Source organism: Sebastes fasciatus, chromosome 16, assembly GCF_043250625.1.
Source record: "Sebastes fasciatus isolate fSebFas1 chromosome 16, fSebFas1.pri, whole genome shotgun sequence".
Taxonomy (NCBI): domain Eukaryota; kingdom Metazoa; phylum Chordata; class Actinopteri; order Perciformes; family Sebastidae; genus Sebastes; species Sebastes fasciatus.
In genome coordinates, this window is record NC_133810.1 from 6,462,927 (window position 1) to 6,480,964 (window position 18,038).

The window sequence follows — 18,038 nt, forward strand, 5'->3', positions numbered from 1 at the left end:
ATTAAAGTTAATTGTAACATTTTGGTCACTTAAAGCTGAAGTAGGTGAGATTTGAGCAAATGTGATTAAAAAAAAGTTATTTTTATAAAACGGTCGCTATATCGTGACAACAGTACATGAAGAGACGATAACGTTTATCGTCCTGCTTCAGCCCCGGCACCGACCCGCTTTTCCTAGCTTCAGCCTCCGGGGCTGAAGCAGGATTCATGGAGAGACCTTCGTCTGGTCAGCTAACATTACTGCCAAGCAGGTGAAATATAGAGTGATATTGTGGTTTTAGCTGACGTGTGTTGCCTCACTGTTTTGAGCGATGCTCGTTCATGTCTATGTAGAGCGAGCACAAGCGCTGACTTTCGTTGACTTAACGGCCACAGGTGTCGCTGTTAACAAGCATTTCTGATTCTTACAAACAGTCCCTTTAAAAGTTTGCATCTCTTTGCTAAAGAAATAAAGTATTAACTGAGTTCATCTTTGCATGTAAACTATTGAATACAAATTGATACTCACAAAACATATCGCGATATTCGATTTTTTTTTCGATATCTTATTACACCCATATTAATTTGTGCATTTTAAACTGCATGAAGAGGACAGTGAGGACATAACAGGGTTTAGAGTTAACAGTGTGTAATAACGTGTCAGCCATCAGTCCTCTGCAGACATCTGCTGTGTATTTTTTGCATCAGCAGCTTCTGGAAGTTTTGGAGAGATGATGAGCTGCAGGGACTGATTGACTGACTGACTGTCCTCCTGTCCTCCTCTCTCCTGCACCGGTCGCTCTGGTAAAAAGGCGCATGTGTGTTGTTGCTGTGATCTGTGATGTGAGTTGATCCTCATCCAGACTCTCTGGCCGCCTCTGGCTGATGCTCCCCCTCCTCTCCTCCTCCTCCTCCTCCTCCATCATCTCTCTCTACCACCTCATCCTGGTGGTGGTGTGTTTGTGTTGTGCGCAAAATCTCCAGCGCCGGACGGACGGAGACGCAGTTCTGTCGGTACTAACGCTTGGCACTGCGGGAGGATATATACATCCAAGAAACAAGAAACAAGCCAAGCAGACATGGAGATTTAAACGCCTCTTTTTATTTTATCTTTTTTATATATATATATATATATATATATATAACCCTGTGATGTTGCTGCTCCTGGGGTGTTTATTAATTAAAACCTGCTCGATGTCTCTCATCAGTTTATAACCGAAACAAAATGAGGATTTCTTCTCTTCGCTGCTGGTTTCTGTTGATATTCTCTGGCTTCTTCTTCTTTTGGGGACTGGCGATGGGTGCTTTCCCGAGCAGCGTGCAGATCGGTGAGTGTGACACCAAAAAAAAAAATGATGATGCATGTGAATGGACGTCCTGTCCTGCTATTTAACAAAGTGGTTGCTGCAGTTTTCCTCTCTAAAACATCCCAGACATGGGTGCTTTCCATGTGCATGACAGATTCCTCCCCTATGCATGTTTAACACACCTAATGCACTGTGTATCTGCAGGCTGGAGAGTGTGTAATATCCCAATGCACTCACCACTGCAGCAGATCAGAGCAGCAAAGTGTGTGTGTGTGTGTGTGTGTGTGTGTGTGTATTCCCTATGCAGACTGCCTGTGTGCATTGACTGCTGTTAACATTCTGCAATAAACCTCTGCTCCTGCACACTCCCAAAGGCCTGCCACTGTTATTATTACTAAACATCTGCATGTAAACATCTGCATGTTTGCATTTATCAACTTAACAGATGTGGGAGGAGATTAATTTGAAAAGGCACCTTTAAAGGTCATATATCGTGCTAATTTTCAGGTTCATACTTGTATTTTGTGTTCCTACTAAAACATGTTTACATGCTTTAATGTTCAAGAACCCTTTATTTTCCCTCATATACTGTAGACCTGAATATACCTGTATTTACCGTCTGTCTGAAACGCTCCGTTTTAGCGCATTTTGATGGAATTGCCACAGAATTGCATTAACGTTGCGAGTTAACAGTTTGGGTCCATGTGTACTTCCTGTCAGCTGATGACATTCACATACACTGCAACCAGGAATAAACTGGGACACATTTATAAGGTTTTACGTTTAAAATTGTGTGTGTGTGTGTGTATTCCCTATGCAGGCTGCCTGTGTGCATTGACTGCTGTTAACACTCTGCAATAAACCTCTTGCTCCTGTATTCTCCCATAGGCCTGCCACTGTTATTATTACTAAACATCTGCATGTTTGCATTTAACAACTTAACAGATGTGGGAGGAGATAAGAGGTGGTGATGGATTCATGGGGGTTTCATTCCACCAGCAGCAGCAGGCAGATTGACTCGGTTGATTTAAAGGCATTGGGTATGAAAGGAAGGGCAAACTGTGACCTCCAGTTCATCACAAAAAAAAAAAAATCAATTATCAGAGAAGCAGTTTTTTCTTCTCTGTATATGAAGGTGTTAAAAACTGACTTTTTTTTTGGTGGCTTCACCCTCCACTGGCTGCTCGTAGCGGAGTCGAGGCACATCAGGAGCACTGAGGCTGATGAAAAATGACAAGCTGCTCAAATGATTCTCCTTGTCCTTTTATATCAACGTGATACTCGAATCCCCACCCCACCCCACCCCCGACACCTCCAGGGGAGGTCAGAGGTCACGGTCTGTTACAGAACAGCACCCCTGGAACCGAGGACACTTGAGCCGGGTGGGGGTTATTTAAACCTGTGAGGAACTGCTGTGCCATCATGCTGAAACTAATGTTTGCTGCTGATTTAAGCACAACTACATGCTGTGTGTGTGGATTTTCTGCTCACATTGTTTTCAGACACATTTTTTTTTGATATTATAAGCACTTCTCGTTATCGTTTGGCTAACCAATGATAGCAGACGTTGCTGATGTAATACCAGTGTCGTCATATTGCCCCTCTCAGCCCTGTAATTGACCTCTGGGAGTGTAAAAATCCACTATGTGCCACTATGTGTTTCCTCGCACACCAGACTTCATTAACCCGTTACCTAGTTTTGAGCAGCCACCACAGAGAGGACACACATCTCTCCAATCCTTCTGTTGGAGCCCAAGTGTGTATTTAGTGTCATTTATTATTATTATTATTATTTGTTTAGGCCGTTCTTTTGGTTCGTATCATTTCCGGTAATGGGCACATGGGGTGTGGTTTTCACTTATGTACCTGTGCACTTGGACGGAGGGATTTAGAGAACGAGGGAGAGTTAGGCTCGGACATTGTCTGTTGACCGTTACACATCATGTCACTTTAGTTTTTCCAATTAGCCTACATCATTGTTTGTGATTCTTTTCATTTAATAAACATCATAACACGCATTGGGACTAAGTATGGATTTGTTTTAGATCCTACTTTAGCCTCTCAGCTTTTATGATTGATAGTAGTCGCCACTCCCTCGTCAGCTTCAAATAATTGTGAACACTTCTTAGCAGCTCCCTGTCCACATGCCTGCAACACAGAAACAAGTGCACAAATACAGTCATGCTTCACAACATTCAGACACCATGTGATACGTGTTGCTGTAGTGTCTTTTTTTTGGAGTGTCATGGTAGGGCTGCAGCCTGTCCCAGCATGCATTTCTCATAGAGGGCAGAGGGGGGGTGGGGACATCCGTGACAGGAAGTCAGTCCGTCGTATCCAGAAAAATATACTCTTAGAATAATGAATAAATTGATATTCCAAGCAACACTAAAAGGTCCTTCAGAGATCTGGGATTTACAGATTCTGTTTTAAGGATCCTGAAGCTCTCATCACTACTGAAGAAGATCTTAATGTCGTTTGAGTAGCGTGGCTGTTTGTGTGCATGGAAACGACTCTCTAGAGTAAATTTACTGGTGTTGCTAAATTCTGAGACCTAATGAGACTAGTCACAATTACTTGCCAACCCTCTTGATTTATCCAGGAGACTCCGTTTTTCATTGCCCTCTCCCAGTCTCCTCCCTGGGTCACAATTCTCCCGTATTTCTCCCGATTTCTGGCAAATTTTCGCACTTAACCCAGGAATATATACAGGAATATCTGGAAAGATAATCTTTAGAACCATCAAAAAAATAGTGGCTTTGCTGACGATTGTCGGGAGGGAGGAATCTTGTGTAGTGTGTGCCCAGAGTTACGTACAGAAGTAACAACGGTTACGTAACAAATGTAGATACTTTACGTAACAAATATAGTTATTTTAACCCAAACCACAACCTTTTCCTAAGCTAACCAAGTAGTTTTGTTGTGCAAGTAAACCCAAAAAACTAAGTAAACCTACTTTGGAAGTTTATTTTGAAAATAGACTATATGCATGTAAGAGTGGAAACTGACACTCCGTCCCTGACACGTCCAAAACTGACCCTAGAGGGGTAGCTAGAGCGTCATAGTTTGAAGCGTAGGCAAAGAACAAGACCATATATTGCCTATAGTGTTTGTTCCATTGCAACATCAGCGCTCAGCAGCAGAGCTACGTTTCGACTACCAGACACCAGTAAAACATCCGCCTAAAAAGTGCCGCACAAAAGTAAAACAAAATTATTTCTATTCTGTTATCTCATTTTACCAAAATGGCCTGTGTTGAACAATAAAATATCATAAATATAATAAGCGTTTTCACTCCAGAATGGCAGCAGCGGCTGTTGTCATAAAAACATTGAAGTTTCATCTCTTTGCCTCCATGCTCTTTGGCGTTGAGCCATGATTTGACAAGTTGGCAGTGAGAATGTGTTGATATAAAATATGTAAAGGGCATTCCTACTGATCGGTTGCCAAGATAATCAAAATGTTCACACCATTTTTTTTTTATTCACACCTTCTGTAAGCAATGTGTGAGTCAATGAGACATGACGCCATCTCAGTGGAAATGATATGAAATTCAGAGCAGCGCTGGTGCTTTTTCCTAACCATTACTAGAGTTATGCAAAAAGATGGAGGGGATTTACATGAGTGGGCATCATAAAGGAGTAAAATATTCTAAAGTTTACCTTTTAAAGAGGTCAGCCATAAAAAGAACACGCTGGCATTTTGCTTTAAATGACATTTCTACGACTCATCCCGAGAAATATAGCCTTAAGTTAGGTTTCTAAATGTGAAGCAAACTGCTTCAAACCTAAAACACCGCTGACATTTGCACAACCATGAACAGCAAGATCTCCGTAGATGAAGAAGGCCTTAATGTAAAAAAAAAAAAAGAGGAAGAAAGAAACCAAGAGTCTTATCTCTGATGCCAAACTGATTCTTGGCACTGGAGCTGCTCATGCGTAACAAAACTGAATGAAAATCTGTGTTGATCCATGAAGGATATTCTGTGAATAATATATCACTTTTTCTGCTTGCATTGATATGAAAGGTGATTTACATGCCAAAGACTGTATCTTACAAGAGTTGCTATACTGCAGGATTAACACTGAATTGTCAGCGATAGTGATTTACCAAAACCAATACTGGCCTTTTATTACATTTCATCTATTGTCCAGTCAGCTGTGTCCACCTTTAATATGAGTGAGGTTCCTCTCTGACCACAGCTAGCAGCTAAAACAGTCTGAGAAACACTAATACACATTTGGTGAAAGCTTTTTAAACCCCATGTTGAGGTTGTGCTCACTAATGTTTGTTTAAATGTGTAATACAAGGACCTTGTTTTCCTGTAACCATGATCAATGTGGTCGTTCCCTAACCTTAACCAATCAGTTCTCTTTTTAACCATAAAGGTGAAGGTTTCTTGACCTTAAATCATGGCTTTCAATCTATTGATATATTAAATTGCAATTAATCGCATGATTGTCCATAGTTAACGGTGATTAATCACAATTTTGTTTAATCAAAATGTACCTTAAAGGGAGATTTGGCAAGTATTTAATACTCTTATCAACATGGGAGTGGGCAAATATGCTGCTTTATGCAAATGTATGTATATATTTATAATTGGAAATCCATTAACAAAACAAAACAATGACAAATATTGTCCAGAAACCCTCACAGGTACTGCATTTAGCATAACAAATATGCTGAAATCATAACATGGCAAACTGCAGCCCAACAGGCAACAACAGCTGTCAGTGTGTCAGTGTGCTGACTTGACTATGACTTGCCCCAAACTGCATGTGATTATCATAAAGTGGGCATGTCTGTAAAGGGGAGACTCGTGGATACCCATAGAACCCACATAAGTTTGCAGCGTTGTTTGACTTCCTTCGCGACAAGCTAGTATGACATGGTTCTTACCAATGGATTCATTGGGTTTTCTAGTTTCATTTGATGCCAGTATCTTCACTCTAGCTTCAAAACTGAGCCCTTCACTAACGCAAGTTGCGTTAATGCGTTAATGAAATTATTGGCCTTAAAATGAGTTTGCATTAACGCATTATTATCACGTTAACTTTGACAGCCCTAATACAAATCTCATTGTTTCATTCTCTGAAACTGACATCTTCTAGTGTACAGTGAAGATGGGTCAATACTAACTAAACAATAACTATTAAACCCACATAGGCAGTTAAAAAGGAGACTCAATCTGATCAAATAAGGGTGTGTGGCGCTTAAAACCTCATTTGCATTCAAACTAGTGAATATCTGCAGATAACGGTGAGATTGTTTTCGTAGTTTCTTGCCGTCATTTCCCTTGTTTCATGTCAGAAATAGTTGAACTGTGTCTTCTCCCCGTTCTGTTCAGGCGGCCTGTTCATCAGAAACACTGATCAGGAGTACACCGCCTTTCGTTTGGCAATCTTCCTGCACAACACCAGCCCGAACGCCTCGGAAGCCCCGTTCAACCTGGTGCCTCACGTGGACAACATCGAGACGGCCAACAGCTTCGCCGTCACCAACGCCTGTAAGTCGCTCTCATTGTTTCGTGTTGTGTTCGTGCTCTGTGGGGATTTGATCAGGGAAAATGAGGCTTCCTGTGTGTGAGGAGACAGCAAACTCAAACAGTTTAGATAACTAGTTAGTTAGTTTTGGCTTGTTTTGCTGTTAAACTGAAGTCTGGTTTGTCTGTGGACACATTTTGATCCCAAAAACCAAGTTATATACCGAACCGTGAACATTGTGTATCGTTCCACCCTATAATATAATGGGTGTCATCCCAAGTGGAAATGTTCTAACTGACACATATTTAGATTGGGTGTTTCCATCCTTCCAATAAAACCGCTCGGTGTGTGTTTGAGTTTGATGCCGCATGAGTGTACATAATATGTGTGCGTGTGATGATGTGGCAGTACAGCTGTGTGTCTATGAGTGTCTGCTAGTTCACATCTGATCTGAGCAAAAGCTGCACACACACTGAAGAGGAGGACAGCTGCTGTAAACACACACACATGGTTAGATCTCCTAACAGTACTAGGCAGTGATTTTTTTAGTGATGATCCCTGGGGAAACGTCCTCTTTCTGTGCTTCTTTCTATATGAGCGTGAGTGAGTGTGTGTGTGTGTGTGTGTGCGTGTGTGTGCAGGGGGTTGTGGGGGTTCCCACAGAGACCATAAAACACTGCAGCCTGATGTCTTCTACTATCTGTGGTGCGATCTGGTGTTAGAAAAATCAATGGCTAAATTAAGCAGAGAATGAAGTGCTGTTATGTTTGCTTGGTAATCGAGGGGGTGTAGTGTGTGTGTGTGTGTGTGTGATGACCAGAGACAGATGTTCTCATTGTGTGATCAGACTAGGAGAGCAAGTAGTTTGAAAACCCTTGACGTACTGTATATACTCCTACTTTTTAATTTAATGTCACCTTTTAGAGCAGGGGTCTCCAACCTTTTTTTCCTCCGAGAGCCAATTTGACCAAATGAAAGTGACTGAGAGCGGCTCGTAGCTGTACATTGCCAATAGCAGACATCATTTCTGTCTTACTTTTATGGTCCTTTAATAACATTTCAGCCACAGCAGTCATCACCTCTATTACAATCCTGAAGGGGCTTCTAGTGTTTAGTCGGGATGTGCTCCACTAAACGAAGCCTCTGTTACTGCGTCGGTTTTCTTCATCAAATTCGATTTAATTTCTTTAACGCATTAATGCAATCGATCTTTCAGAGTCTCAGTTTTAAAGCTAGAGTGAAGATACTGGCACTATGAAACTAGAAAAACCTAAAGAATCGATTGGTACCAACCATGTCATACTAGCTTGTCACGAAGAACGCTAAATAACGCTCCAAACTTACACTATATTTTGGCGAGGAAAAACTGGCATGGCCATTTTCAAAGGGGTCCCTTGACCTCTGACCTCAAGATATGTGAATGAAAATGGGTTCTATGGGTACCCACGAGTCTCCCCTTTACAGACATGCCCACTTTATGATAATCACATGCAGTTTGGGGGAAAGTCATAGTCAAGTCAGCAAACTGACACACTGACAGCTGTTGTTGCAGCAGTTCCTGTTTTCATTGTACTCATTAATATACGGACAACTATCACTGGATTACTATGATACTGAAGAAAACATAAAAACGTGAGGATTCTCAGGCAAGTTCTGCTTTAAGGAGTTAAAAGGAGCACCTTTTTTTCTTTGATTTCTAAACAAATTTATGGATGTTTGGCTGGAAATAATGATATCCTCAGAAAGTGTAAGTCACGCTAAAACTAAAAACACATGCATCATGTGTGTGTGTTCACATTTGACTGAGTTATGACAATTTTGATGCACCTGTCCGTTTCTCCTCATGCAGTATATCTTTACCTCTGCACCATTGCAGCAAACAAAAAGTCTAGTTTTCTTCTGCAACTTTAAATCGGCTTTTCTCTGGTGGGATTATGGGGAACCTTGAAACCGCACTGACGTAAGCATGCAGTTCTTTTATAACTAAATGTATCTGTACGGGTTTTTTTTTGCTTATTAATGACCTCTAAGATGAAATTACAGAACATGAAGCTGTATTGATCTCTGAGGGGAAATGAGCAGCAGATAATAATGCAGGGAGGAAATAGAAAAGTGGGTTATGAGCACAAGATTAGAATATATGTTGAGCAATTAAAACAATTGCAGGGTGATATATATACTGTATATATGCACACATAAGTGTATTTAAAGTGGACTGTGGGAACAGCATGAATATTAATGTGGCCTTATATTAAAAATACTTAAATATACCGTGTGTTTGATTATTTAAAAGAAACCTATACTTAATAATCTAGATCTAATGTGCTTGAGTATCTTTTTAATATACTCTTAATACTTTGCAAAAGAGACCAGCATCTGAAACATCTTTATTTCAAAAATCCTTTTTTTTATATTTGCTTGTATTTTACTTGCAAGGTTACACCGTCCTCGCAGCATTTTGTGTTCACACGGTCAATACGGACGCTGAAGACAGGAAACGGCGGTTAGAGGAGCTCTCAATGACCAACGCAATGTGAGCAGAGCAGCGGTTGTTCTGCAGCAGAGGCGTGAGTGGGTGTAAACGGTATATTTTCCAGGAACAGAAGAAAACTATGGGATTTTTCACCTCTGGTCTAATGGCTGCACAGTCACAGGAAGCGAGTCTGCAGCGCATTGATTGGCTGAGCCAAATCAGAGCAGAATTACATGAGCCAATCAATGGCTCTGATAGCTCAGGGCCAGCGGGGAATCTGAGATCGAACCACATCGCTTGCTTTCATCCCCCCTCCGCCCTCCACCTCCACCGTTTTACATTTCTCAGTGTCTTTATTCCTTCTCGGCGCCGGTTTCGCTCCATTATCAGAAGCCCTGAGATAATGGTTATGAATAGGCAGCGCTGCCGTGTGACGTTTAAGGGCATCACGTACATTTGGGAAGGGGAGATGAGAGACGGAGCTCATTTGTGAAGAGAGATTAGGCCATTCAGCGGCTCGCCGTTGTGCTGTCAGGACGGCTGATGGGGACAATTGCTGGGAGGACGGGGACAAATGTTGTTGTATGTTCCCCATTGTCATTGATAATCATGGAGTAGACCAGACACTGATAAATCCTGTTTGATTAACTCTATAGGCTCCATATTACTCACTGCGGGTTTACTGGTGATGTAAAGCTACTAATAAAATTTTTCTTTATCTCATAACTTAAATTAGTATTTCACACAGCAGTATAATTTATCAGTATGAAGTTAATTGTGACACTTCGGTATAATTACCATTAACAAATGAGACAATGGTCAGGACATTTAATATCTCCCAAAGGCTGAAAGTGTATTTGTGGTGCCAATATATGGAAATTATAGGACAGTAACTAGGTCCTTAAAGGGCGGGTCCATTATTTTATTTTATTTTTTTGAGGTTTTTAAATCATTCTGTAGCTTCCCCGTGGTGTTCCTTATCTATTAAAATCCAAACATTCACATTTTGATCAAATGTTTTAGCGTCAAAATATTATTTTCCCTTCAAGCCCTTCCAAAAACTCTTCCCCCGCGTGACCTGATGTAAGTTTCTGCATGATGACGCTGCTACATGTACAGTATATATACATCCTTATAGTCAGTGTATTTACGTTACATACAGTAACTTAGCCGACAGGAGTACCGGCACGGAAGCGAAGCAATGTACTGCTGTTGATGCCACGTTAGGCTGTGACCACGTGACCGAGCGGACGCTACTGCGCCTTCTCCATGGGCTCAATGGAAGCGGCAGATTGCCAGAAGATCCGGGTACTATTCCAGTCGGAAGTCGAGCCATTTTGTCTTCATGCGCCACTGAGCGACTTTCATAAGAATGAACGGGGCCCCGCCTCCAACGCTGTATCCAGTTCTCTTTATAAATCCATGGGGTAGTCCTGCTGCACTAAAATGATTAACTTCTCCTCCATATATTTACCGTACACTGATATTTACGGAAGAAAGAAAAATCTGGCGCCGCGCATACCGGCTGTGACCACTCCGTCCTCCTCGCGCCGATTACCTCATTAACGTTATGGTTCTCTTATAGCATCAGTTTAAATCTGAAATATTGCCGAATAGGCGCGTTTGCTTTTCGCTTTGACACCAAATCCTCCACCATCTCTTGGTCTGTCAACTCTCTCTCGTACTGTGTGTGAAATCTGACTCCTGCTACTCTGAGCTGTCAGTTTGTAGCGTCCGTCATCTGGCTATCTATTGACTTTGTATTGATAACACGCCACTGATATGCCAAAATGAACTAAATGGGTTTTATTTCTGTAAAAAAAAAAAAAATGACAGTGTAGTACCGGTAACACCGACTACCGCGACAAGCCTAATAAGCGCTTGGAAACGCTTGCGCGCCACGACAACGTTGCTTTCGCTTCTTAGCTCAGCCCCTAATGCATCGTTGGTTTTGGTCTTCTAATGGGATTTGATGAGAATAAGAAAAGTATAGAATAACAACAGCCTTATCCTTTAAAGCAAGAAGACTATATGAGCACTAAAATTCAAGTGTGCACCAGAGGACTCCAGATTTAATAATATGCATATAGTTAAAGGTAAATGTGTGTATCTGCTACCTGTTTCTTAATTTAAAGGTAGTTCTGGTGAGGAGGGGGGGTGTAATTGGTCTCTGAGCCTCCATTTGGTTTCATTTCATTGAATTTATTTGTCTGCACACAATGTCTCAGACACGATGATCAGATTTTGTGATAACGGGAAAAGCTGCAACTCACTCCTGCATTTTATTTTGGAAAGAGGTCAAAACAGTGACACAGTTGTTACTGACTGGCCTGGAGCTACATCAGATGTGTTTAATGTTGCCTTATGTCACCTACACATGCTGCATGATGAGGCATGAGGCATGCACACTGCAGATTTGATCTGTCTGTGCTGTTTCTGTTGGTATTTAGACAGAGAATCCCTCGTCTCTCACATGTGTGGAAGAGCTGGAAGTAAGATGCCAAAACAACAGACTGCCTGTTTTATTATGAAACAGTGAGGCAGCGTGCCGATCATTTCATGGATCTCTGCCTGCCTGTCAAGGTGCCATTGCTGGTAATGTGCTCCAGTTTGGGACAGTCGGAGTCGGAGTGACTGTCGGAGTCCTTGAACCTGAATGTCGCCTCAACCATTTGTCTCTTTGGACGTGAGGATGTCTCCTCTGGGAGTTAACACTGAAAGTCAGTGAGAACATCCAAAGGTGTTTCTGACAGTAAACAAACTTGTCATCAGCATCAGCAGTGAAATATCTTTGAGAAAAAAAGTAAAAAAGCAGACAGAAAATCGCTGCACTGAGACGTGGTACTTGTGTAATACTTAAGAAGTTGGGATATCCCGTCTATTTTCAGTACAAGGCGGCTGATACACTTGAGAATAATACCTCACCTCAACGATACTTTGCAGGATAATTCTCTAAGCTGACATTTTCCACGTTGAAGTGGAATGAAAATGAGGAGCATATGTGAAGGAAATAATTGAAAGGAGAAATCTTGTTTCTTGGTAACAGATTGAGACTGCAGTGAAACTCCACCCGCTGGATTTTACTTAAAGGTGCAATGTGTTAACATCTGGCCACATGTTCTACTCAAATAGGGGTCAGCATTTCACCTCTACTACTGGGTCCGTACAATCTAAATTTACAGCCAACTACGAACTAACAGCAGGGCAAGAATACCCGTACTTGCCAACCTTGAGACCTCAAAAATAGGGAGGATTTCGAAACCAAAGTTCTCCCCAAGACATTTTTGAGTTTGTTTCCTGCATTCTGGTGACTTTTAAAGAATAAAATAGCAGAATAATAAGTAGCTACACTGAAACTAAATCTTAAATACTTTTAATTCTCAGGAAAGAATACAGAATAATTCGCCCCTTTAGCGTGAACTTGCATGAATCTCTGTATTTTATCGTTTTTTGCCCCTGCTAGAGTATTTCTTTCTCTTTGTTCTCTCCATTTCTCTCTCCGTCTCTCACTCACTGAAGGTCCTTTCAGACACAACGTGACAAGGCACCACTGACAACTTTTCGCTGCGTTGAGCAAAGACCAACTTTGGGTGTGCAAATGTCTTGTTTTGTCAGTCCAAAATCAAAAAGATATTCACTTCAATATGATATAAAACAGAAAAAAACAGGAAATCTCCATATTTGAGAGGCTGAAAACAGCATTTAAACATTACTTTACGTTACTTTAACGATTAATCCACTCATCAAAATAGTTGCCAATCAGTCGTTGATTATTCGACTAATGGTTGCAGGTTTAAATTTGGAATTAGGAGATTTTACAGTGGTGTTGCCACCGAGTATTCGAGCCAAGGATCTACGGGTTACTTTTAAAATTACTTTATAGGGTATGTTGTTGACAAAAAACATGTGTACTCCATCCATACGTTTGGTAAACACAATGTGAGGATGATTTGATAGAAGAGTTGAGGAGGAAAGGTGAGAAAATCTTCATGTTGCAAACAGCAGAAAGATTTGAGTTAAAAATAATATATATTATATATATATATAAATGATTTTTTACAGAGTCTGGGTGAAAAAAAAACTATAAATTAAATGAAAATTTGGACACTCTAACCTCCATCATGTATAAAATTAAATAAAATATGTTTGGGAGCAGCTGCAGAGTCCTCAGCGGCATTTCATCTGCAGCTGAACCTCCTCGTCGTGGTTACCTCTTAACCACGCAGCCACACAAAGGTTTTCTAAGAGGCGTGTGGGTGTGGAAGGGGTTAATTTGACCTCCTACATGCTGCCCCTGCCTTCGCCTTCATTGAAACAGTGACATCTTAATCTGCATTGAGTCATTTATATTCAGCATTGCGCTCTGACTCACTCCAGATCCAGAGAGCGAGCAGCCGGTGCTCCTATATGCACTCATGCAGCATCGGAGAGCGTCGCTGCACTTCCTCTGCTGCTGCTGCTGCTGCTCGCACGTCAACACATGCCTTCCTCGTCTGTCCTCCAGTATTTAAAAAAAAAAGCACTCCCATTTGTGTTTTATGTGTGTCTGCAGGCTGTGTAGCATCTATCCAGGTCTATTATCTTGGCCTCCGTGGGCTCCATTCAGAGGGACTCTGTGCTCTGGGGTGCTGCCCTTTAAATGGCGGGCGGTGCCCCTCATTTGTCTGAGGATCCTTCAGATGCACGGGTGAAGATACGCAGGCCTTTCGGCGATGTATACCTGTGTGTGTGTGTGTGATGGCTTGTGTTAGGGGAAAGAAAGGGTGGAGAGGAAGAGGAGGAGGGGGCTGCTAATGAGAGATTAATGTGGCGAAGCAGGGAGGAAGAGGGAGGATGGAGTAGTGAGGAGATGTGGGATTTTTACAAGCAGGGGATTCATTAGCCCGGTAGGTAAAAGGTAAGATGTAAGCATGATGATGTAAGTAACCCGACTCACTGAGCTACTTTGTACAATAGTAAAAGACAGAAAACAGAGCCATGATGAGGTGCAGAAGTCTAGTTATCTCTCAGAACACTTGAACTACAATATGCTGAAAGGTTATTATGGAATCTTTGCCCAATGATGCCAAACATACTGAAGCTTTAATTGATAAAAGTATTGAAATTGTGTTATAAATAAAAAAAAATCTGACGTGATTTTTCCTAAAATATTACTAAATAACCACAAAACATTGATCAAAAAGATTACTAAATATAGAAACATGAATAGTTCTGCACGTAACGAGCGAACAACGTGATGATGCGAAAGACGAAAGCTGAATACCTTTCTGCTGCAGAAAAAAATGATGCTCTAAAGTTTTCAATCTGAACAGGATCATCATGCAAATAACGATCTCCCGTGGCCGCCTGCGGGAAGTCCACTTCTAAGTGGTTAATGGGATTTGATGGGAATAAGAAAAATAAAGAGGAACAAAAGATTTATCCTTTAAAGGAAGAAGACTCTATGCAACACAATCTGAATTCATGAGCACTGAAATCCAACTGTGCACCAGAGGACTCCAGATTTAATAAGATGCATATAGTGAACGGTAAATGTGTTTATCTACCACCTGTATTTTATTTAACTTTCAGCCGTATTAGCATTTCTCATCTGTTCCCCAGAAATGTGTGACGGTACAATTTGATGAAAAGTGCCCCCTGTATCAATGCAAGGGCAAAACGCAAGGGCGTCCAACGGAAGAGTTGACTTTGCAGTCAGGAGGAACAACACCGTCCTGTTCCCTTTGCATAACAGTCTGCAACCCTGCTAGCCTGCCAAAGTACGCCGAGGTTAATCTATTTATTTTAAGTTTTAATTGACGCACAACACAAGCTTTGTGTGATGGTATTCAGATGTCAGGTTTCTACTAGTAGAAGTAAAGAAGTGCAGAATATCAGAACTGATTTGATCATTTTGGCGTGTTTTTTCCAATAAAAAAGAAATGTAGTGAAGTAAAAAGTATCTCATTTCCCTCCGAAGTATAGAGGAGTAGAAGTAAATTTCTATTTAAGTACAGTAGTAATAGTGTTTATGTACATTCCACCACGACCAACACTACTTAGTTCAGTGTTTTGCACCAAAATAATAAACTTGTCAGAAAGGAAAAGATGCTCAAACGGCATTTAGTTAAATATATATAGTTAAAAAGGTGCATTTTATTTCTTATGAATTAAACTTTTTCTTTGTAGGAAGACAGGATGTGTTATTCCTTCCATCTCTTGCTTGAATTTGAAATTCTCCTGACGGTTATTTAGCCGTTTTGTGGGAGGAAATCTTGGTCCTATTGTCAGATATCTGTAAAATAAACATCTCAAACTCAACCAGAAGATGAATATTTAAATATGGAAGGGTTTTATAAGACGTTATTGTATACAGAATGGTTTTCAATCTGCCACGACACAAACAGAAAGTAATTTAGCACCACGTGTTGAGGCCGTATTGTTAAACTCCTCGTCTATATTTAGAATAAGTCGTATGAATTCTTCCGCTTGGTGCTCATTGAGAAACAGCTGAAGTGTGTCAGCAGGTCATGCCGGACGGTGTAAAGGTAGACGGCAACGCAACACAGAGAATGAGTTTAATGTCCTCCATCATTTAGAGGGAATCAGTGAACATTTCGAGCCATCGGGGGTGAGAAGCAGATGCAGCCTCATCACCTTCTGACTCAATTAGAAAAATCTATTTCTGGATATGAGGATGTTCGGATGGATTCGCTCCAAACTAGGACAGGAAGTCATGCCAGTTGCTTTCTGTTAATCATTTAGAGATTTCTCTTCCAACTTTTAGCATCTTTGAGCTCCCGTTTGATTTTTTAAGGCGTCACTTTGGATACAGAGAGAAATAAAGAAGCCGCAGAATTGGATTAACGATGGCATAATTAGCCGTAAACGAAGCGAGGGTGGCCTTGAATCACTTCACTCTGTGACACACCTACGCTTCAACAGTTACTTTCTGTCAGACTGTCCAATGGGGGAATTTATTTATGTGTTTTGCTTCATGGTTATAAAAGAGTTGAACCAGACTTTGTTGAAGTGTAGTTTGTGCTCTAATGTACAGTAAGACTTGCTTCATGGGTTGTTGGGCAGTCTTGTGGTCACACCCTCACTTTCGCCTGAGGAAGACCATTTGTGGTCGAAACATCATCACATCCATGTAGAATAAAAGTATCATCAGGAACGAGACAGCAGTCCTGTTGATGATTGCCTGGGCGCTCTTATATACGACACAACCTGATCTCATGTGAAGGCGTATAAATAGCACAACATTTTAAGGACAATCTGCGTGTCATGATAACGCATTTTGACAGTAACGTAACTTCTGTACTTAAAGCTGAAGTAGGCGAGATTGGAGCAAATATGATTAAAGAAAGTTATTTCTATAAAACGGTCGCTATATCGTGACAGTAGTACATGAAACAGGTAACCTGACAAAAATCATGTGCCTCTGTGTCCTCCGGTGCTCCTAACGGCATCTGCAAGATTTCACAGGCCGGAGGAAAACAAGCAGTAAGAGCTGATCTGAGGTCTGCTGTCCAGCTGCCGTCTATGAGAGCCGGCTGTCAATCACTCGCAAACTCCGACCAAATGGTCAAACTAGGCAGCGCTGATTAAATATGAATCAATATTATGTTACGTTAATGCCTATTTCTCTCCTCAGATGTTTTCAGAATCATCTTGTAGTGCACGGTTTAGCTGTAAAATGAGAACGTTTGTGAAATCTGGTGAAGGAGCGCCAAGTTCCTGTCACATGACCGAAGCACAGCCAATAGGAACGCTCCCTCAATGAAATGACCTGTGATTGGTCAAAGTTTAGATTTTTAAAGCCTAAAAACAGAGCCATGAGGAGGAGCAGAAGTCTAGTTATCTCTCAGAACACTTGAATTACAATATGCTGAAAGGTTATTATGGAATTTTTGCCCAATGATGCCAAAAACATACTGCCTACTGACACTTTAAGTAACACTCACCATGAAAAGCATTGCAAATAGAGAAAACACAAGCAAACAGAAATGCTGTAGGACGTGCAAACACAAAACAATACAAGTGTCCAGGGGACACTAAAAACTGATGAACACGCTGGTAATTAGTGAAACACTAGCACTACTTGTAGCAGCAACATCAGTCATGCAATCACAATGTAAAAACAGAAAAACATTGTTAGCTCTGTGCATGTTTGATCCATTGTTAATATCAAAATATTGAGCATTAGTAGTTGTTTTGGCCTTTTTGTTGATTAACTAGAGCTGCATTGAAACGATCAATGAAGTCTAATTTGATTACTTTCATTGTCCTCCTTAATTAGGTTCATTCTGAAATGAAGAATTTTTAATTCTTTACAGTACAAATGGTGGCTAATAACAGGGTGAATATGTAAATGCTGAGTTACAAGCTATGATGGGAGTGTGTGACAGCTGACGATGGAGATGCAAACATGGAACCATGATGACTTACTGCAGCTGTTTGTCAAAGCTGTTCAAAGCTTTGGAGAGAAAAGACGTCTTTCTAACACAAGAAACCAAAAATTAAACCCACACGGACACCATCATCAAAAGTCCTTAGACACTTAGGCTGTACAGTATTCCAATGTATTTAGTAGTATGCTAGGATTTAGCCTTTAAACCCGCTCTTAAAGCACTGGAAAAAAATAATAATTGATTTTCTTGTTTGTGTTGTGTTTGTTTACTTTATAAGATACTGCAGGTGTAAACAATTTATTCTAACAGCTCATAGTGAAGTGAGACAAACAGGATCATCAACGAGGGGAGACGGTAAATATAAAACATTGATAAAATGATAAACAAAATTTACTCTAAAT

General features: G+C 40.9%; 1 protein-coding gene across 6 annotated transcripts in view; it reads left to right on the forward strand.

Annotated features, from left to right (window-relative positions):
* The first annotated feature begins 715 nt into the window (after positions 1-715).
* Positions 716-18,038, forward strand: part of gria4b (glutamate receptor, ionotropic, AMPA 4b) — a 109,094-nt gene continuing 91,771 nt past the window's right edge. For 2 of the 6 annotated variants that reach the window (XR_012590432.1, XM_074611898.1), the window contains exons 1-2: positions 719-1,306; positions 6,636-6,794. Coding sequence is in view for 4 of the 6 variants with exons in the window: in XM_074611898.1 (XP_074467999.1) it covers positions 1,204-1,306; positions 6,636-6,794 (262 nt within the window). In the remaining 2 variants the exon portion in view is untranslated. Of the gene's footprint in view, positions 1,307-6,635; positions 6,795-18,038 lie in introns of all 6 variants that reach the window. The other 4 variants (XM_074611897.1, XM_074611899.1, XR_012590433.1 and 1 more) reach the window with 3 other exon arrangements.